General features: G+C 35.4%; 1 protein-coding gene across 4 annotated transcripts in view; it reads right to left on the bottom strand.

The window, feature by feature from the left end:
* Positions 1-235: 235 nt before the first annotated feature.
* The window catches only part of ptprc (protein tyrosine phosphatase receptor type C), a 67,130-nt gene continuing 43,578 nt past the window's right edge, over positions 236-23,787 (bottom strand). For 3 of the 4 annotated variants that reach the window (XM_030131718.1, XM_030131719.1, XM_030131720.1), the window contains 14 exons: positions 23,077-23,153; positions 22,915-22,951; positions 22,201-22,298; positions 20,864-20,989; positions 16,917-17,074; positions 15,203-15,338; positions 13,188-13,337; positions 9,829-9,919; positions 9,568-9,704; positions 9,226-9,360; positions 7,308-7,424; positions 5,298-5,458; positions 2,999-3,134; positions 236-1,109 (listed from right to left, as the gene is read on the bottom strand). In XM_030131718.1, the coding sequence (XP_029987578.1) occupies positions 792-1,109; positions 2,999-3,134; positions 5,298-5,458; positions 7,308-7,424; positions 9,226-9,360; positions 9,568-9,704; positions 9,829-9,919; positions 13,188-13,337; positions 15,203-15,338; positions 16,917-17,074; positions 20,864-20,989; positions 22,201-22,298; positions 22,915-22,951; positions 23,077-23,153 (1,877 nt within the window). In that variant the 3' untranslated portion in view covers positions 236-791. The remainder of the gene's footprint in view (positions 1,110-2,998; positions 3,135-5,297; positions 5,459-7,307; positions 7,425-9,225; positions 9,361-9,567; positions 9,705-9,828; positions 9,920-13,187; positions 13,338-15,202; positions 15,339-16,916; positions 17,075-20,863; positions 20,990-22,200; positions 22,299-22,914; positions 22,952-23,076; positions 23,154-23,787) is intronic. The other variant, XM_030131717.1, reaches the window with a different exon arrangement.

Below are 23,787 nucleotides of genomic sequence, written 5' to 3'. Positions count from 1 at the left end.
ATATTTATCCTAATATAAAACTATATCATAACATTAGTCATTATTGTTTTGTATCCCAGACCCCTGTTAGAAAACAAACACCTGAATTCAATGTGTCCACATACTTTCGTCCATATGCTGTTTGACTTAAGCTATGAGGCTGATGAAATGGAAACTAAACCTATATACAACAGTAGCTTTTACAGATAAGGGTTAATCCAGTGAGGACATGGTGAAAATGCAGCATAAATAAGACTCGATTGAACTCTTTTTAATTCAAAGGCACAGTGTCTGTAACATCATAAACTTAAGCTCGAAATTATTCAGTTATGTCAAATATATAAAAGTAGAATATGGAATCCATAAGGCAGAGAAATTACATGAACCAAATTAAAAAAAAAAAAAAAAAAGAACATTAGCATCATAGTGGTCAATAAACCCTATTAATGTTTCAGATTTACTTCTTGGATGTTTCTTACAGTAAATCAGAGCCTTGTAGTTTGTCAACAGCATCGTTGCATAGAAAACAGAAAACATTACTGGCATTTTTAAACAACTGCTACAAATACTTAGCTATTTATAACTTAAAAGAAGAAAATATTAATATCTATTTGCTTAAACTGAAATTCCTACTGATTCAAACCGAATTCTTGAATAAATCTTAACCTGTAAAAGCTTCACATCGTCTATACATTCATGAAATTAAAGAAAGCGTTCAACTGAAGCGGTTTTTCCTTAACGTAGAAGCAGCCCCCCTTTTCTTTTCTTTTCTTTTCTTTTCTTTTCTTTTCTTTTCTTTTCTTTTCCTGTTCTCAGACCTCCACAGTGACGATAGGACCGTTGCTAGTGTCCTCCAGGGCTGCTGTCTCTGGGGGGCCTCCGGACCCCTTCTCGGGTTCCTCTTTTTTGTCTCCTTCATCAGCCACAGCGCTGCTCTCTGCCTCCCCCTCCTGGCTGGCGCCGGTAGTGCTGGCCGCCTGCTCGGGCTCACCCTCGGCCGTCTGCTCTGCTGCTTTGGTTTCGTTCACGATCTGCACGGACGCAGACGCAGACGCCTGTGCTGCCTTCACTTCCCCGTTCTGGACGGGAAAGACCGCCTCCAGAGCGTCATACAGGAACTGGTACTGGTCCTGATGAAGACATTTAACAGGATTTGAGTGGAAACATCCTCATACGCTGCTGTTCTGTATGTTTATTTATTTATTTATTTTTTACATTTTTTTTTATTGAATATTTTCAAAATTATATCAGGGTTTCTGCAGGTATCAGCAAATCTAATTTAATTATTTTTAAAAACAGTTAAAAACAAAAAAAAATTACAAAATTAACTCTTAAAAATGTGATATTAATGAGGACAGCTTAAAGGGTTTGTTTTATTTTTTAATCTAAACATTTTAATCATTTTAATTGAGGTTGAGGCCTTTAAAACAAACAAACAAAAAAAAAAAACATTCTGTTTATTGAACATTTTTAAAATTATATCAGGGTTTCAGCAGATATCAGCAAATCTAATTTAATGTTTTTTTAAAGACAGTTAAAAACAAAAAAAAAAACAAAATTAACCCTTAAAATGTTATATTAACAAGGAGAGCTTAAAGGGTTTGTTTTATTTTTTAATCCAAACATTTTAATCATTTTAATTGCGGTTGAGGCCTTTTTTTTTTAACATTCTTTTTATTGAACATTTTTATCAAGCGATAAGTAAAAAAAATACGTAAAATTACAAAATTAACCCTTAAAAATGTTTGTTTTGTTAATTATTCTTTGCTAGTAGATGTTGATTAGTAAATGATATAACAAAAAAATGCAACATAAGTAAAATAAGGAAAAAGAAACTCCATATACATATAAACTCTATATCAGGGTTTCTGCAGGTATCAGCAAATCTAATTTAATGCTTTTTAAAGACAGCTAAAAACAAGAGATAAATAAAAAAAAAAAGTAAAATTACAAAATTAACCCTTAAAAATGTCTCAGTGGTATTGATGAGGTGAGCTTAAAAGATATATTTGATTTTTTAATCTGTACATTTTAATCAGTGCATTGAGGTTGAGGCCTTTTTAAAAAAAAAACAAAAAATTATGTAAACAATAAAACCCAGAAATTACATTTAAAAAATGTAACATAAGTAAAATAAGGAAAAAGAAACTCCATATACATATAAACTCTATATCAGGGTTTTTGCAGGTATCAGTAAATCTAGTTGAATGTTTTTTAATACCCTTTTTAATGCCACTTTGAACTAATCTCCATGTCCATGTCCAACTGCAGATACAGGTTTATATGTAGTTTTATGTCGGTTTACTGTCGACAGGCTTTAACCAGGTTCTGAACACTTCCTCCTCCAATCACTTCTGCTGAAACTCGCATTTTTCCCACAATTTTCTAATGTTCCCTCCGCTCTTTCATCACAGCATGAGCACGTTCACAGCACTAAATATTGTTGGCGGTGCTGGCTGGTCCATATGTAAATAGAAAGCAACGCAGAAATAAATGCAGAGATAAAAATAAGGGAAAATATAAATGAGGACAAAATAGATAAATAAATGGTACGGAAAGGAATTTATCAAGCCATTTTTATATTTCTGTATATATTTTTCAATATGGCAGGTTCAGTCCTTTAAAAATAGGGAGCACTGGGACACTACCTCACTTATAATTACTTACAGAGGAAGATATTATTATTAATTTTTTTTTAGCAAAAATGTCTCTAAAATTAAAAAAAAAAAAGGTTTAAATCATTATGTGTCATATGGGTCATATAGTCAAAGCCTCATAGATGTGATTAAACGTCAATAAATGACCTTATCTTTGATTAGAATGAACATGTTAAAGCTTCTCTGTCCTTTTGTTCATATTCCAATAATAGGAAACATCAACAGAAGATGAAATCTGCTGTTGTAAATGTACTAAACTAAAGACCACATGTGTACAGAAACATCTATCCAGTAATGAAACAGGAGGTGGGCGGAGTCAAAGCTGTGATTGGATGGGCACAGATCTACTTCCTGTTTCTCACCATGGTGGGAATCATGCCCTGTCTCTCCTTGCGCAGGGTTTTGGAAACCTGGAAAACGTCCACCAGCTTCTCGGTGTCGGCGCTGTCCAGAAGGTTCCACAGAGCGCAGACCATCCCCGAACGGGTGGAACCGTCACTGAGGAGGGGGAGGGGCAATGAAAGAGGTTAGATTTGAGACCGTCAATCTCTAAACCAAGGCTCTCAAACTCATTTTTGTTCAGATTCCACATTCAGTGGGCCGGACCAGTAAAATAATAACATAATGACATATAAATAATGACAACTGCAAATTTTTGTCTTTGTTTTAGTGCAAAAAATCCCATTAAATTATGAAAATACTTACTTTTATAAACTATCCAAATAAAAAAATGTGAATAACCTGAAAAAAATGACATTTCTTCAGAAAAATAAGTGCAATTTTAACAATATTCTGCCTCAACTCATCATTTCTACATGTACATTATGGATCAGATCTACAAAGACACTAAACACTGAGGAACAGGCAGAAAAGAGTTCAAATTGGGCTGAATTTTCTTTAGACATTTCTGTTTATTCATATTTATTCAGGTTATTCACATTTTATTGTTACAGGATAGTTTGTAAATGCAAATATTTTCATAATTTAATGTTATTTTTTGTGCTAAAACAAAGACAAAAATTTGAAGCTCTCATTATTTATAATGTAATGTTATTTTGATCTCACACTGAGAAGAAAATCTGGAGCCTCGAAACCAGGGCTCTCAAACTCATTTTCGTTCAGGTTCCACATTCAGCCTAATTTGATCTCCAGTGGGCCGGAACAGTCAAATAATAGCATAATAACCTATAAATAATGACAACTCCAAATATTTGTCTTCGTTTTAGTGCAAAAAAAACCCCCGTTAAAACATGAAAATACTTAATTTTATAAATTATTCAAAAAGATGAATAATCTGGAAAAACTGAAATTTCTTTTGAAAAATACATGTAATTTTAACAATATTCTGCCTCAACTTATCATTTCTACATGTACATTATGGATCAGATCTACAAAGACACTAAACACTGAGGAACAGGCAGAAAAGAGTTCAAATTGGGCTGAATTTTCTTTAGACATTTCAGGTTGTTTATATTTATTCAGGTTATTCACATTTTATTGTTACAGGATAGTTTGTAAATGCAAATATTTTCATAATTTAATGTTATTTTTTGTGCTAAAACAAAGACAAAAATTTGAAGCTCTAATTATTTATAATGTAATATTGTTTTTTTCGAATCACACTGAGAAGAAAATCTGGAGCCTCGAAACCAGGGCTCTCAAACTCATTTTCGTTCAGGTTCCACATTCAGCCTAATTTGATCTCCAGTGGGCCGGAACAGTCAAATAATAGCATAATAACCTATAAATAATGACAACTCCAAATATTTGTCTTCGTTTTAGTACCAAAAAAACCCAAAACATTAAAATATGAAAATACTTACTTTTATAAACTATTCAAACAAAAAAGATATGAATAATCTGGAAAAACTGAAATTTCTTTTGAAAAAGAAGTGCAATTTTAACAATATTCTGCCTCAACTTATCATTTCTACATGTACATTATGGATCAGATCTACAAAGACACTAAACACTGAGGAACAGGCAGAAAAGAGTTCAAATTGGGCTGAATTTTCTTTAAACATTTCAGGTTTGTTCAGGTTATTCACATTTTATTGTTACAGGATAGTTTGTAAATGTAAATATTTTCATCATTTAATGTTATTTTTTGCACTAAAACAAAGAAAAATTATAAGTTGTCATTATTTTATAGGCATAGTGTAATATTTTTTTCACATCAAACAAGAGGAAAGCCTGCAGTCACTATTTTTTGTCAGTTCTTCTGCTGTTATTATTTGACTGTAGATCATACTGGACTGTATGTGGAACCTGAACTAAAATGAGTTCCACAGCCTTGACTGTGGAATTTTTCCACTTTGCAAATTCATCCCACGGGCCGGATTGGAACCTTTGGTGGGATGCATTTAGCCCCCGGGCCGCATGTTTGAGACCCCTGGTGTAAATGAACTGTTTCTACTGGATCTGTGTGTCATGGCTGCTTCTTAAATGACGCTTTTTAGTGATTTAGTCCAAGAAAGACAGATGGACAACACACCTGTCTGTAAAAACGGAACAATACTAACCGCGACTACTACTCTGATCAAACTGTCATGTTTTTATGTATTTTTATCGATTTCTTTATGTAAACTGTACTCTACCAGTTTGAAAATAAAGTCCATCTACATGTATCTATCCTTGTGTCAGAACTGAAGCTCGTCTTACTTGCAGTGGACGACGATGGGAGAGCCTTTGTGTGATTTGCCGCTGGAACATTTGCTCCTGGCGTCCTTCATCATGTCCGTCAGGTCTTGAGGTCTCTCTGGCAGATCTCCGTTTCCCCATTTCAGGAACTGGATGTGTTTGACCGACCGCACTTCTTTCCTCTGTTAAAAAAAAAAAAAAAAAAAAAGCAGAGTTCGACTGAAAAATGGATTCCACGTTGAAAAATCGTTGACGTTTTCAGCTCTTTACCCTCGTTTTGTTGTCATCTCAACTGATCAAATATCAAATAAAAGCATCAAACTGACTTAAACAGTAGAGGCTGACTGATGTGGGTTTTTCTGAGACCGATGGCCAATTATCTACGGCTGATTTTTGAGGCTGATATCACTGGTCTACAAGGAAAATGCTTCCAGAATAAAAGTCATGAAATTTTACCACATGAGAGTCACTGATAAAGAAAAATCAAGTCAAAAATGCTGGTTGGCTGAACTTTCTGTCATGTCGACTTCTGGACTTTGTCTGTCTTGTCTGTTCTGTTTGTCATTTCCTGTTTTATTTTGTTAAGTTTCCCTCATGTGTCTTGTCGGTTGTCTTTACTTCCTCTCCCTGATAGTGTTCACCTTTTCCCTGATTACCTGACTCCTCCCTGATTATCTCCACCTGTGTCCAATTGTCTTCCCGCCCTTCTGTGTATTTAAACCCTGTGTCTTCCCCTGTTTAGTTGCCAGTTTGTGTTCTACAACTTGTTGTGCTCACTCACCAGCGTTCTTGGATCCTGATAGTCTGTCTGCCTGTTTTTGACCCGTTTTGTCCCTCAACCACCAATTCTGCCTGTGCCTATCCTGCCTGCTCGTCAACGACCTGGTTCATGTACCCGACTCTGTCTCTGCCTTCTCCCCTTTAATACCTCAGCCTCCACCGATTACCTGTGCTTCGACCATCGCCTGGATTACTGACCGTGAGTTCTGCCTGTCCCCCATGTACCGTTGCTTGTTTGACTGCTTTTCCATGTATGACCTGGCTTGTTTTTTGACCACCCTCTGTTTGTCCCTAGTGGGGGTTCCGTTGGGGTTTTCCCGGCTCGGCCAAGCCGGTCGTCAGCCGTATCCACCCGCAGCCCAGACGTTTATTCCCGGACTCAGTGGCATCGCAGAATTAATATTATCTCTGTGTTGTATTATCTCACCTGTTAAAGTGTTTAATAAAAACACTCAACTTTATTTGTACTTTGTGGTCTTGCTTTTGGGTTCAGCCTTTGTACTTGGCCTATCACACTTTCCAAGATACAGCCTTGGGTCAAAATGTGAAATTCATGAATTAACGACAGAATGGGTTTGACTCGAAAGGAATATTTGTCTCAGAGCTACAAGATCTACTTCAAAACACTGTCTGCACATTAGAATACATTCACTTTACAGGTTCTATTTAGTGGAAGATTTATAAAACTATTATATAAATGTACATAAACTAATATATGTGTAATAACACTGTATCATATACCTTGAAAACATCAGCAAACCGGCACTTCTGTCATTTATTTTCCAATCAATCTTACTAAAATACGTAACATTTAGCACATTTAATGTCTGAAGCAAATCATTTCTAAAAAAAATTGCACACCAGTGTATTTAAGGCCGATTTATCTATTTATTTTTTAAAAGAACACTGACCATAAAATACAACTGAAACGCTCAGATAAGATTTTTATGCAGCAGCATAAATGAAATTATAAATACATGTACACATAGTACTCTTTTAACATTTATTGAACTTCAAGTGCTGCCCACACAGGTGCCTGATGAAATATCTTTTAACATTTTTACTACTGCTCAAATATCGGCTTTCAAAAAAAAAAAAAAAATTAAGACAGATGGCCGATATTGAAAAAAATCAATATATCGATCGGTCTACCTCTATTAAATAACACCGGTAGATGATGATGGTCACAGATACAGGCCTGTTAAAGCATTGTTTTTCATGAATAAAACACAGTAGAAGTAGAAGTGTTACCTTAACGTGACGGATTAGCATGGTACGACTGATGAAGGCTGGTGACGTCTCGGTGTTTGACACTTCAACTTCAATATCTCCAAAAACTTTCTTCTCTGAATCCCAGTAGACAGAATCCTGCACAGAACATTTAACACGGCAAATATTTCTTCATTCATATTACAGGGTTCCTACAGGTTTCTACAAGTCCGATTTAAGATTTTTTAAGACCTTTTAAAGACGACTAGAACAGAATTTAGCGCCTGTTTCACAGTCGTACTGGCAAAAATTTGTGCCTCCTAGAATTTAGGAAAATGTATTTATTTACTGCAGTGCCTTCGATCCCAACGTTCTGAGGCATTTCTCACCGGGGGCTGCAAAGTTACAGATAAGTGGTTCCTAATTTCAGTATAAATTGTTGGGTTGTGTCGACTAACATTACTTTCTTTGCAGTTTAGACATTTAACAGACATATTTAACCCATTAAGACTCAATGGTACTTTTGTGGCAGTTCCCAAATGAATTTTTCTCTATATTTAACCTTTCTGATGTGACTTACCACCATTTATTGTAATATTATCCTCTTTCCTTAAAGTTTTTTCAGCGTAAACCATGTATTTTACTATATTTAATTCACTGATCATGTATATGTTCATTAAAGTACCGAGTAAATTTAAATGTTATTAGATCAAAACAGAGAAAAAGTGATTAAAAAACACAACTTTTTCAGCAAAAATATCATTAAACATAAAAATAAGTGTGTCCATCCACTGTCACTGATCCAACTCCATGGGTTTACTGGCGAATCAATGTAGTAGAAGAGGGCAAACTGCATTTTACACCAATTATTAATAATAATAAAAGTGATCATAGTAATAGTAGTTGTAATGCAATATCAATATTGCCAATGATTACAATAATAGTAATAAAAATCATTACCAAATTTAAATAACATAAGTATGTAAGTAAGTAATACTACTACTACTACTACTACTACTAATAATAATAATAATAATAATAAAGCAATAAAAGTAATCATAGTAATAACTGTCGTAATGTAATATCAATAACATCAATAATGATTACAGTAATAGTTATAATAATGATTACCAAAAACTAAGTAATGTAAGTAAGTAAATAAATAATGACATTACCAAAAAGTAAGTAATATAAGTAATAACAATACTACTACTACTACTAGTACTACTACTACTACTACTACTACTAATAATAATAATAATAAAGAAATAGAAGTGATCATAGTAATAGTAGTCATAATACAATATCAATAATATCAATAATAACAATGATTACAATAGTAATAATAATGATTACCAAAATTTAAATAATATAAGTTTGTAAGTAAGTAATTAAGTAATACTGCTACTACTACTACTACTAATAATAATGATAATAAAGCAAGTAAAAGTAATCATAGTAATAACTGTCGTAATGCAATATCAATAACATCAATAATAATGATTACAGTAATAGTTATAATAATGATAACCAAAAACTAAGTAATATAAGTAATAATAATAATAATAATAATAATAATAATAATAAAGAAATAAAAGTGATCATAGTAATAGTAGTCGTAGTGCAATATCAATAATCAATAATAACAATTACAATAGTAATAATAATGATTACCAAAATTTAAGTAATATAAGTATCTAAGTAAGTAATTAAGTAATAATAAAAATGATAAAGCAATAAAAGTAATCATAGTACTTTTCTTAATGCAATATCAATAACATCAATAATCACAATGATAACAATAGTTATAATAACAATTACCAAAACCTAAGTAGGTAAGTAAACAATAATGATGACAAAAATAATGAAGTAACGTTAATAAACACACACTTGTCATTGACGTACACACTCTTATTATTGTATGTGTCTATCGTCGTCCATGTTACATGTTGCATGTTACCTTGTCGTCGTCGCTACATTCCGACAGCATCACCACAGCGGACGCTTTCTTCTGGTAAACCATCAACCAGAAGTCGGCCACGGTGTCTGCCAGCGGAGTTTGTGCTGCGATGAAGGTGCGTGGGCCCCAGTAGCCCTGTACGACACACAAAACACACACGTCTACGTATCACATATGTGTTAGATTTAATTGGACTCATCTGGCTGGAGAACAGATCCAAATGATTTTAGAGTTAATGAGATAACACCTCCCACAGCTGCAATCAGCACCGTTTCTGAGCTTTAATTAGGCATTTATTTAGGTCCAGCTGGAGCTTCAAACTGAAGGACAATAATAACGTACGTCGATGTGGGAGGCATTAATGTATTTAGTGGATTCTTCGTCCTCTTCGTCGGACGACTCCTCCTCCTCATCGTCGTCGGGGTCACTGGCGCGACTGTGTTCTTCATCGAGCTTCAGCAACACTCGGTTATAGTCGTCTGAGGATGTGGAGAACGGATACGTGAGGGAAGAAGTGTCTTTATGAACGTACGTCTGCGATAAACACGGCCCTGAACATGTAAATACACCGGGGGGGGGGCGGAGTCTGGAGCTCATACTTACATGGGATTATTGACGAACAGCGATTCTTCTTCTTGTTTTCTTCTGTGATCCCTGAGTTGTATGTCCTCCAGGTTTTATAGTTGGGGAGTCTCTGAAATCCAAACATAAGCATTATTTAGTCATTTATAGTTTACATACAGGATGTTCACTGTATTTAAGTAGCAGGCCTATACAGCCATACTGGTTTAAAATACAGTTTAAAAAGACATGTATTAAACATGTGGTTAATGAGTGGTTCTATGGAATGTTGATATTCCAAACTCTGACCAGCAGGGGTCAGTCTGGTACCAGTACACACTTAACCCTACAACCCCAAACGTATCAGATTTGATACATGAGTTATGAAGCCCTCTACATGATCAGTGGGATATTTTTTATCTTGAAAAACCTGATGTATACAATTAGATACATGCAATACACAGATAATCCACCAGGGGGAGGAGCTCATTCATTCATTCACCAGAGGCCTTTCCAGTGACACTACAAGACTGTCATTAATGAGGAAGGAGGAAGAACTGGGACAATTTTGAAAAGGAATTACCAATTTGTTAGACATTTTTGTGTTATATTATGTTTTTGATAATAATATTTGACCATAATAATATTGGAGCATTGACACCCGATATATCAAATAGGATACAAAATTGAAACTCATACATGGAAATTGATAAGAAATCGCTTTTCTTTTTTTGGTTGTTCATAAGGACCAATAAAGGCTCCAATTTCAAAGAACTGGAATTTTCTGTCAATGATTTAATGTTGTAGGTTTTACAGGGTTAACCCTATAACCCCAAATGTATCATATTTGATACATAATAATAATAATAATGGATTGGATTTGATATATAGCGCTTTTCTAGACACCCAAAGCGCTTTACATTATTGATCCATTATTCATTCGCTCTCACATTCTCCCTCTGGTGGTGGTAAACTACACCTGTAGCCACAGTTGCCCTGGGGCAGACTGACAGAAGCGTGGCTGCCAATTCGCACTTCTGACTACCACTGAACATTCATACGCATTCATACACCAGTGTGAGTGGCACTGGAGGCAAGGAGGGTGAAGAGTCTTGCCCAAGGACACAATGGACTGACTAGGATAGAGCGGGATTCAAACTGCCAACCCTTTGGTTATTGGACGACCCACTCTACCACCTGAGCCATGGCCGCCCCCCGATACATGAGTTTTGAAGCCCTCTACATGATCAGTGTGATATTTTTTGTCTAGAAAAACCTGATGTATACAATTAGATACATGCAATACACAGATAATCCACCAGGGGGAGGAAGTTGTTCACCAGAGGCCTTTCCAGTGACACTACAAGACTGTCATCAATTAATTACTATCTGATCAGTCCGTGAGTGACGTTAATAATAATAATAATAATAATAATAATAATAATAATAATAATAATAATAATGATGGATTAGATTTATATAACGCTTTTCTATGAATGCATACTCAAAGTGTGTAATACAGTGGATCCAGTATTCATTCACTCACACATTCACACTCTGGTGGTGGTAAACTACAGTGGTGTGCAAAAGTATTAGAACACTTGTCAGATCTTAAGAAACTGGTGGTTTATTTTGTTCCCAGAGCCTGAATTTCATGTTTTTTGCCATTGCAGAAGGTAAAGGCAAAGGTACTGAGAATATTTCACCTACAAATTTATTAGTCCAGTCCTTTTTTTACATTTGACTCTAATATTTAGAGTGGCCCCCCTTGGCAACAATCTAAGGAAACTCAAAGGAAACTCTCTGAAAAGAGCTTCTGAGAGTGTGGAATGGCATTGGGGTTGAAACTCTCAGAAAATACATGGACACAATGCCAGAAAGATGCGCTGCTGTGATTGTTTAAAGTTAAATATTAGAGTCAAATGTAAAAAAAAAAAAAAAAAAAGGACTGGACTGATAAATTTGTAGGTGAAATATTCTCAGTACCTTTGCCTTTAGCTTTTGCAATGGCAAAAAGTGAAATTCAGGCTCTGGGAAAAAACATAAACCACCAGTTTCTTAACCCGTTTAACCCTGACCATATTTTCAGGGGAAAAACGCCTAAAAAAACATACCCAAAGTAAATGAAGAATTACTTATAATACTTATAATAAGGTTCATATGGATGTTCTTGGTGTCTATGGACATTTACAGACCTCACAGAATCTATTCCCATTGTCTAAAATATTGTATCTATTACTATGCCTGAGTAAACTGGAACAAACTAAAAGAGAAATTAGAATTTTTTATCCTCGCCTGTTTTTTTTCGGCTGGATTGACGATGATATGCATAAATTAATTGTTCGTGTCGGAGATTTTTAATAGCGTATATTTCACCCCACAAAGATTAAAAATCATGTTTGAACTCTAAAGTTTGCACTAAAATACACTTTTGATGTACTTTTATTAACATTAGGGTCTAAACTTTGAGCAAACGTTGAAAAAAACATCCATTGTCCTGATTTATTATATTTTTATAGTAGATGAATATTAACCCATAAAGACCCAAACATCCACCAGCAACCAAAACCATCTACTGATCTAAAATGTTTTATACCTGTTGATCCACTAATCCTGTCAATACATGTAAATAATTGATGTCAAATGAAGTTAGTCAGTTTCATGGTCATCAGATATGATCCATTTGGACGTTCAGAGGCTCCGTAGTTACCATGGAAACACCATCATCTTCTACAACATTGATTCACCAGTAAAACCCATGGAGTTGGATCATTGACAGTGGATGGACACACTTGGTTTATGTTCAGTTAATGATATCTTTGCTGAAAATGTCACTTTTTTTTCAATTTTCTCTGTTTTGATATAATAACCTTTAAATTTTCTGTGAGTTTTCATAACATCTAAATTAAATATAGGAAATTAAGTACAGGAAAATACATGATTTACAGTGAAAAATGAAAAATACAGAGGATAATGTTATAATAAATGGTGATAAATCAGTTAAGACAGGTTAAATAGAGAGAGAAAATCATTTGGAAACTTCCAAAAATGTAACGCTGGGTCTTTATGGGTTAATATAATTTTTTCAGCCTGCAGGCGGGCTGATAGGGCTAAAGGGGTTAAGATTTGACAAGTGTCATATTTTCGTACACCACTGTACATTTGTATCCACAGCTGTTCTGGGGCAGACTGACGGAAGCATGGCTGCCCGTCTGCACCTCCGACCACCACCCAACATTCATACACCAGTGTGAGTAGCAGCACTGGAGGCGAGGAGGGTGACGTGTCTTGCCCAAGGACACAACAGCACAGAGTAGGATTTGAACCGCCAACTGGATGACCCGCTCTACCTCCTGATCCACTCCTGACCCACTTTAAACGAACCCCAGATGCTGTCGTACCTCAAACTCCTCCTCCATTAACGAGGGTTCACTGTCTGCGTTCTTCTGCTTCAGTGTGGTCATGGTGCTGTGCAGCTCAGGCAGGATGATCTCGGTTTCTCCAAACTGGTTGTGTTCCAGCAGCGCCTGGTGGATCAGGATGTACTGGGCCTGGAAGAGAAATGAGCAAATACGCAAACGTTAATGCGCAAAGGTAGAGACGGCAGAGAAAAACTGTCCTTAAAGTTGGTTTTAACACTCATACAAGGGCCGTTCAATAAGTTCATGGCCTCACCCAGAACAGAACAACACGGACTGATAATTTATATTTTATTTTTCAACATAATCTCCATTTACAGCAATGCACTTGGTCCATCGATGTTCAAGCATCACTATCCCATCACGAAAGAATGTAACATCCTGTATTATAACAACCAGTATTTCTGGGTGAGGCCATGAACTTATTGAACAGCCCTCGTACATGTACATTTTCTTTAATATGACACAACCTGCAGCCAAAGTCAGACCGTTACATGCACACATTTTCCCCTTTCATATCAAATACAGCTTGATTTGAGCTTGAAATATTCATCCGTTTCCACAAATGTATTTATTTTTAGCTCTTTCTGATTTTTGGGGGGTAAAGTGTAGTTAAAGTACTTTCATTAGCATAACACAAAACATGACAAACTAGAAAAGCACTCGGAGAGAACAGAGCTCCTCCAAGACAGATCAGTCGTCTCCCCCCTCCCCCCATCACCACCAAAATTTACTCATTTGTTCCTTGTACCAGCATCAACATTTCCTGAAAATTTCATCAAAATCCTTCCGTAACTTTTTGAGTTATCTTGCTAACAGACAGACAAACAAACAAAAAATCCATCTGTCATTACTGAACTGTCCTCTATAAGAGTTTGTGTTTTGTATTGTATGTTCTAAAGCTCCAATAAAAAAAGAACAGTTTCATTCATAAAAGACTCATAAAAGTAATAAAAGTAATCATAGTAATAGTAGTTGTATATCAATAATATCAATGATTAGGGTAACAGCTATAATGATTACCAAAAACAAGTAATATAAGTTATAAGTTATTAAGTAAATAATAATAATAATAGTACCAGTGATTACAGTAATAATAATAATAATAACCAAAAAGTATGTAATATAAGTAATAATAATAATAATAATAATAATAATAATAATAATAATAATAATAATAATAATGATAATATAAAAGTGATCATAGTAATAGTAGTCATAATGCAACATCAATAATATCAATAGTACCACTGATTACAATACAATATATCAATAGTACCACTGATTACAATAGTAAAATAATGATTACCAAAATTTAAGTAACATAAGTATGTAAGTAAATAATTAAGTAACGAGAAGCACTCGGAGAGCGCAGACCTCCGCCAAGGCTGATTAGGGGACCCCCCCACCCCCCCCGTGGGCCCCCCCCACCCCCGATCACCACCAAAATTTAATCATTTCTTCCTTATCCCATTTCCAACAAACCCTGAAAATTTCATCCAAATCTGTCCATAACTTTTTGAGTTATGTTGCACACTAACGGACAGACAAACAAACAAACAAACAGACAGACAGACAAACAAACAAACAAACCCTGGCAAAAACATAGCCTCCTTGGCGGAGGTAATAATAATAATAATAGTAATACATTTTATTTATACAGTAATTTTCCTTCAAAAGAATCTCAAAGTGCTATGGTGAAAAAAGTCTTAGAATAAAATGCTAAATAAATTTTTTTTTAAATCACCATCCAGTATTAAATTCTCCAAATCTAAAGTGTAACGGTACGTTTATTCTGTCTGTCTCTGTCACATATTCACAGTGCGTCCTCGCCTCATATCTGGTGTTTTTATCTTTGCTTGTGTTCATGTGAATTTCCTTCCTCTTCTGTCCTGTTTGCACTTTGCACATTGTGTTGAAGGAAGTTTCTATTACAGCGCCTCAACAAAACAGACATAAACACTGTGTAAAATATGTCCGAAAACCGGACATGTTACCTCCACTTGGACCATGAGACATCTCTGTCTGCGGAGTCGGACCACGTATCCATAAATGTCCACACGGCCCTCGGCCTCCAGACCCTCCATCATGGCGTCGATGCCGATGTAGGTGCCCGTCCTGCCCACGCCGGCGCTAAATATGGAAAAATAAAAAATACCTCTGAATATGTGCGATCAATCAGTGGTAAATAAAGGTCCAATAAAGCATTAAATAAACCAGGAAACTACTGCTTACAAAGTCTATGTTTCTATTCTCTGCTGTAGCTGCAAGAATGATGACAATTACAGGAAAAAAAGAAATGAAAAACATGTGTGCGCTTGTGTTTCAGTCACTGACGGAGCAAATATGAGTCTGTCCATATTTTTATGTAACTTTAGAACATACTGAGGTAGAAGCCTGTTGTACTATATAACAAAAAATAAAGATAATTAGATAATTAGAAAAAAAATGAAGATGTGTGCACTTGTGTCCCATATAAATAAAATAAAATGAAATAAAAATAACATAAAAATTAAATAAAGCAATCATCGTTAGAATAAAAAAATGAAGATGTGTGCTCTTGTGTCCCATATAAATAAAATAAAACGAAATAAAAATAGCATAAAAAAAAAAACCAAAGCAATCATCGTTAGAATAAAAAAATTAAGATGTGTGCTCTTGTGTCCCATATAAATAAAATAAAATAAAATAAAATAAAATAAAGCAATTATCATTGGAATAAAAAAATGAAGATGTATGCTCTTGTCCAAAATAAAATAAAATAAAATAAAAATTACATAAAAATAAAATAAAGCAATCATCATTAGAATAAAAAAAATGAAGATGTATGCTCTTGTCCAAAATAAAATAAAAATAAAATAAAAATTACAGAAAAATAAAATAAAGCAATCATCATTAGAATAAAAAAATGAAGATATGTGCTCTTGTGTCCCATATAAACAAAACAGAAATAACATAAAAAGAAAAGAGAAGAAAAATGACATAATAGAATAAAACAGTCATCATTAGAATAAAAAAAAAATCAGACGTGTGCCCTTGTGTCCCAAATAAACTAAACTAAACTACAGACATTGTTTCATTTTAATAGCAGTAAAAAACATGGAACACAAAATATGAAACATTAACACACACACACACACACATGCCACAGTACAAAATTTAAAAAAAAGGGAGAAAAACTGATAATAGTAAAAATTACGTGTAAAACCTATTAATAACAAGAGTAATTAAAAACAAGTAACATTAACAATTAACATTTGAGAATGAGGAGAGTTTAAAGTGACTTCTTTTATTTTCTAATCCATTACACTTTTATCAACCTGTGAATATTCTGAGGTCGAGGCCTTTTCTTTGTATAATTCTGTAAAAAACAAAACCCAGAAACTGAATGGGATAAATGGGATAAAACCAGTACATGGACTGGTTGAACTGTGTCTAATCAGACTGTGGTCCTGCAGATTCTATGAACTGAACCAGAGCAGACGCACCACCACCACCACCACCACCACCATCACCACCACCACCATCACCACCACCACCACCACCATCACCACCACCACCACCATCACCACCACCACCATCACCACCACCACCATCACCACCACCACCACCACCATCACCACCACCACCACCACCACCATCACCATCACCACCACCACCACCACCATCACCACCACCACCATCACCACCACCACCACAGCGCTGGCGTACCTGCAGTGGACCACGATGGGACCGCTGAAGAAGTTCTTGAAAGCGTTGACGCGTCGTCTGAGTTTCAGGAGGAGCTGGGGCTCTCCTGGGACGCCGTGGTCGGGCCAACTCATGAACTGGATGTGGGTCACCTCACGCTCAGAGTTCTTCTCCTTCTTCTGCACAGACATGAGACAAGAAACAGAATTTAACCCACGAACACCCAGCGCTACGTCTGCGTCAGCTCCCAAGTGGATGTGGAACATTTCTTTCTTTCTTTCTTTTTTTTTTTTTATACTTTATTTTTAACAGATTTTTACATTTTTTAACAAACACACTGTAAGACCGGATAGTTGAGTTTACTTAAAAAATCTCTAGTAACCTCTAGTAATCTCTAGTTGCCTTAAAAAATTTAAGTAATGAGTAAAACTTGAGTGTATTAAACTTAAATGCTTGATTTGAACGGATTTGCTATTTTAAGTCCAACACACTAAATGCCAAGTTCATTTAATTTAAAATTTGTTGCAGTGTCAGTTGCTTTGTATAATCATTAGACTTAATATCATCAGTTCATTGGACTCAATTCCAAGTTGATTTAAATTAAAATCTTTTGCAATATAAAGCGCTTTATTTGATTATTCAACTTAATATATTGTAGCACGGTAGTGATGTGACGTTCACAAACGAATCGAATCTTTTGAACGGCTCTTTGAAATGAACGATGGGAACCGAGTCATTGTAAAGAGACGTTCATTTATTTATTTATTTATTTTTTAAGGAGGGAGTGTCCGATTGCCTGCCAATTTCCACACTGCACATGTCTCGTGGCAAGAAGTTAGCAAAAAAACAACAGCTTTAAGCGTGAGGTGAGCATACTCAAGGAGGCGGAGCTGGAAGACTGGTCGAAACCAGAGAAAAGTTTGAGAGTGAGTGAGTGAGTGTGCACCTGTGAGTAATGAGCCAAAGAAAAAGGAGGAGGATTTGGATGCACTTTTCAGAAAGAAAAGATGGGCATGCAACTAGCAACATTTATTGTTCTTGTTTTGAGGAGAATAAAATGTTATTTCATAAGAAAATGTTTTATTTTCGTCTTCATTTTTAGCCTACAGACTAGTCCACATAATGTCTGTGATGTTTTTGGTCCAGTTCCATCATTTGCTTAATGTCACCTCTCATGTCATGGATTTAGCCCACACATTTGAACTAACTATTCTTTTTTATGGTAAGATAATATCTACTGCCGTGCCAGTTAACCCTTTCATGCATGAATTATGAGAACCTTAATCAAAATTTTTTCCTGAGTGTTCTTATTCCTCTTTACGCATGAAAAAAACAATGTGATTGAAAAATTTCTTCTGAAAAATAAATAAAAAATAAATAAAATCAAAATAATTTTAAAAAATTAAAAAATACATAAAAAATAATAATAATGAAAAACAAAAATTCTTATGAACCTGTTTTTTATTAAGTTGCAAAACTGTCCACTCTGCTGGACACCACACGTTTAATTTTTGACGCACAGAAACATGAATTTAGTGATAAATTGTGTGAAAACTATGGGGGGGGCTTGTGATTCTGGGGGTTTATGCTCGGGAGAGATCTACATAATGTTACCAATTCATGTCAGAAAAGATATGTAGTGTCTTAAAACTTTAACCCTTTCATGCACGAATTATGAGAACCTTAATCAAGATTTTTTTGCTGAATGTTTTTATTCCTCTTCAGGCATGAAAAAACAATGTGATTGAAAAGTTTCTAATGAAAAAAAAAATAAATAAATAAAATAAATAAATAAAAAATAAAGTTCAAAAATAAAAAAAACATACTACTACTACTACTACTACTAATAATAATAATAATAAATAAAATGTTCTTATGAACCTTTTTTTCATGAAGTTGCAAAAATGTCCACTTGGACACCATGCGTTCAATTTTTGAAACAAAAAAACATGTATTTACTGATAAATTGTGTCAAAACTATGGGGAGGGGTGGCTTTACACTTAGGGGAGATCTACCCAGTGTTACCAATTCATGTAAGGAAAAGATATGAATGTGTTAAAACTTTAATAAAGATATGTATTAAAAAAAAAAATCAATGAATATATAAGAAAACAGCTGTAGAATAGCTGTCCAATGTAGTGACCAGTGTACATGAAAGGGTTAATAAAGATATATGTAAAAAAAAAACAAAAAAACCGAAAAGAACAACAAAATCCATGAATATACAAGAGAACAGCTGTCCACTGGAGTGACCAGTATGCATGAAAGGGTTAAACACCTTTAAAATGTAATGTCAATCATCACATGTAGCCTATTTAGTCATTAAAACATTGGTGTTTCAAAATAATGCAAAAAACATAAAAGAACCAGTCTGTTGAACGGCTCTTTTCAGTGAACGGCTCCTGATTGAACGACTCCGTTCAAAGAGCCAAAAGTCCCATCGTTATAGCACAGATGGAAGTTAATGAAGTTAGCTCCATGTCATTTGTCAGTACAGGAAGTGCTTTTAATTTGGCAAAGCCTTAAAATTTCCTTTGAACACGAGCTATGTTAGATGAACAGTAAATCTATAGTTCGTCCTAAAGCTCTGACTCATGGTTCAGCTCCACAAAAATACAAAAACAAACACAAAAAGGCCAATAAACACTGACGTACACACATTCAGTCAAAAATAACACTAACACCACAACCCTGCTGAACTCCTGCGCAGAAAAAAATACTGTTTACTTTGTAGTTTATTTTGTTCATGTTATTTATCATTTTGTTGGCTTTTTAATTCAGTTGTGTTCCTTTTATTCATTACTTTGACTGTTTTTGTCCATTTTGTTGCTCATTTTATACATTATTTCTTATTTTGTAGATTTTCTTAGTCGTTATTTTGTTGTCTTTTTTTCGTTTCGTTCAGTTTGTAGTTTATTTTGTTCACGTTACTTATTATTTTGCTGTTTTTAAATTCAGTTGTGTTCCTTTTATTCATTACTTTGACTGTTTTTGTCCATTTTGTTGCTCATTTTATAAATTATTTCTTATTTTGTAGATTTTCTTAGTCGTTATTTTGTTGTCTTTCTTTCGTTTCGTTCAGTTTGTAGTTTATTTTGTTCACGTTACTTATTATTTTGCTGTTTTTACGTTCAGTTGTGTTCCTTTTATTCATTACTTTGGCTGCTTTTGTTCATTTTGTTGCTCATTTTAAGTTATCTATATATTTTTTTAGATTTTGTTGCTCATTTTATGTTATTTATTATTTGGTAGATTTTCTTAGTCGTTTTTTGTTCATTTTCACGTCTTTTTCCATTTCGTTCAGTTTGGAGTTTATTTTGTTCATGTTACTTATTTTGTTGGCTATTTTAATTCAGTTTTGTTCCTTTTATTCATTAGTTTGGCTGTTTTTGTTCATTTTTGCTATTTTATTGTTTTGTTTTGGGTTTTTTTTTTTTACTTCATTGTTTATTTTTTGCTTCTTTTTTCATGCTATTTATTATTCTGTATCTATTCTATATTTCTGCTCATTTGATTTAATATATATGTAAACCCAGTGTGTCCATCCACTGTCATTGATCCAACTCCGTGGGTTTTACTGGGGAATCATGTAGAAGTTCATAAAACTCAGATTAAAGTTGAGGGTTAATTATAACAGAAAGAAAGAGAAAACTGAAGAAAAAGTAACTATCAATGTTGTAGAAGATGATGATGTTTCCATGGTAACGACGGAGCCTCTGAACGTCCAAATGGGTCAAATCTGATGACCATGAAAAGATGAAGAACTGTATTTTACAACAATTATTTACATGTATTGACAGGATTAGTGGCTCAACGGGTATTAAACAGTTCAGATCTGTAGATGGTTTTGGTCTCCAGTAGATGTTCAGGTCTTTATGGGTTAATACTGAAGTACAGGCCCATCTCTGTGTGTTTGTATGCATATATACGTGTACATATATTCATTTTATTTTGGACACAGACTCACATTAGTCAGACTCAGATGGCGGATGGTGTAATCGGGGCATTGGTCCTCTGAGTTCAGCTTCACTACGAACTCCTCGTAGATCTCGGCCTCTCGGTCTGGAGTTGGCCAGTACTGCGCACACTTGGGCTGGAACAGTCAGACACAACAGGTTTAGACATGAACGCCACAGTCAGACTGTCGATCAACAGCACAGCCACTGGAGGATAAACGTCCACACACTTTATACAAGTATTCTGCAACACAAAACTCACAACAGCATACATGAACTGGACCAGAGCGTGCACACGGAGCTGAATTACTGAAGATAGAGTCGCTAAAGTTTACCAGTGACTAAAAGCATGTGGCATTTCTTGCTTGTTTGCGGAATCATTTAGACTCCGCCTCCCAGAAAAATAGATCCTTTATTTAGACTCCACCTCCCAGAAGGAGAGATACTTTATTTAGACTCCGCCTCCTAGACAGATACTTTATTTAGACTCTGCCTCCTAGATTAATTGACACACACTTTATTAAGACTCCGCCTCCTAGATAGAGAGATACTTTATTTAGACTCCGCCTCCCAGAAGGATAGATTCTTTATTTAGACTCCGCCTCCTAGATAGATAGATACCTTATTTAGACTCCGCCTCCTAGATAGATAGATAGATAGATAGATAGATAGATAGATAGATAGATAGATAGATAGATAGATAGATAGATAGATAGATACTTTATTTAGACTCCGCCTCCTAAATAGATAGATACCTTATTTAGACTCCGCCTCCTAGATAGATAGATACCTTATTTAGACTCCGCCTCCTAGATAGATAGATACTTTATTTAGACTCCGCCTCCTAGATAGATAGATACCTTATTTAGACTCCGCCTCCTAGATAGATAGATACTTTTTTAGACTCAGCCTCATAGATAGATAGATAGATAAATAGATACTTTATTTAGACTCCGCCTCCTAAATAGATAGATACCTTATTTAGACTCCGCCTCCTAGATAGATAGATGCCTTATTTAGACTCCGCCTCCTAGATAGATAGATGCCTTATTTAGACTCCGCCTCCTAGATAGATAGATGCCTTATTTAGACTCCGCCTCCTAGATAGATGGATACCTTATTTAGACTCCGCCTCCTAGATAGATAGATACCTTATTTAGACTCCGCCTCCTAGATAGATAGATGCCTTATTTAGACTCCGCCTCCTAGATAGATAGATACTTTATTTAGACTCCGCCTCCTAGATAGATAGATACTTTATTTAGACTCCGCCTCCCTGATGGGCCCCATTTGCCTGAGGTCTGAACGTAGCCTGAGTTCATCAAAATGTCAAAGCTTCTGTTCTCACCCTGTTTCCTTCTTCACATCGTGTTACCATGACGATGATGGAGGACTGCTGCTCCCAGACCATCCTCCAGAAATGACTCACTGTCTCCTCCTTTGGACCTAAAACACACAGGTTACAACATAAACACACACATAGACGCAGGGTGCAATTTGTCAAAAAAAACAGCAGGGGAGGGGGGGTTGGGTATGTGCATGGGGTAGGGGCAGCAGTTATATACATGGGGGTGCTGTCCATAATTAATGTAACCAACGCTGGCATGAAACAAAAATGAAACCTGACATGCTTTCAACGTCCAGCTCTCAGGTTCTATGCCTCTTATTAGTCAGCGGATCTTACACGAAATTTTCACAACTTCTAACCTGTATCCACTGGACCCCCTCCACTGCTCTTAGGGCTCCCCACAAATGCTAGGCCCCACGAATTTGTCACGCCACCCCACCACCACCACCACCATGTTTGCGAATTCTGAGACTGAACGTTAGTGCCAGTAATGAAGGATATAGGTGTGAGAAAACTGTCACAACTTCCCTGTTATTTAAATTGGTTGGTTGCACCCCCCCCCCCCCCCCCCGCCCCGAGGATGAAATTCATTGAGCAGTAGTAGGGATAGTAGGGATGTAAAAACCAGAGGGAGGGTTGATTCCCTGCAACAAATCGCACCCTGCATAGACATACTATCGACTCAACACATGACAAAGCGTGTCGACACTTTACCTTGGGCTGCGATGTACTTCTTGGATTCTTTGTATCCCTGCAATAAGAGAATAACTACATTAAGCGTGGTTTGTGACATAATAATGACATAATATAATACTTTTACATGTGTATATGCAGTAGTTTTAGGTTTAAATAGTGTGATCGGGGGGTTTTCCGTACATCAATATAGCTGGCGTTGATATAGTCACATCCTGGTACTCCAGTTCCTGTGGCCAGTTGAACGCGGTTGTAGTCGTCTGATTGAAAACACAATAAAAAGAATAAATAAATAACATGACAGCGGTGACGCCACAGAACTATTTATGACGTTGTATCTGTGTTGTTTATGTAAGAAAGTATTCTGATTCTAATCCTGCTTTGACAAACTTAGGGTCACAAAGCAGTTTTTATTGGGTCTCCACTTGTCAAATATGTGACAATAATATGAGAGATGAAAATGATATAAAGAGGTAACGACAAAAACAACATAATAGATGCAAAAAGAGACTTTCTGAGACTGTTGCAAGTCAGTCATAATGTAGTTAATGCAATTCAAGATGTACCGTCACGGAAAAAAATTATTAGACCATCCAAAGTCATCAAAAACAGTGGTTATGCAACCCAGTCCTAACGCCTGTGTGTGTCATGTGACTAAAACAGACAGAAAAGAAAACATGGAACGTCTAAAAGCACTGTTTTTGTCAGTACAATGCCATAGATACTGATGTAAGAACTGAAGTGATTTTGGTTATTATCAAGAAAACATGGAAAATGGATAGATATCAGCTCTGAAATTAAACTACGATGAGCTATTTTTGTTGTTTTCATTATATTTGTCCAAATGAATGGACCTTTAGTTTTACCGGGCATTAAAATGAACAAGAAACTGAA

The sequence above is a fragment of the Sphaeramia orbicularis genome, chromosome 4 (genome assembly GCF_902148855.1).
Source record: "Sphaeramia orbicularis chromosome 4, fSphaOr1.1, whole genome shotgun sequence".
In the NCBI taxonomy this organism is placed as follows: Eukaryota; Metazoa; Chordata; class Actinopteri; order Kurtiformes; family Apogonidae; genus Sphaeramia; species Sphaeramia orbicularis.
This window is presented reverse-complemented; position numbering and strand designations above follow the sequence as displayed.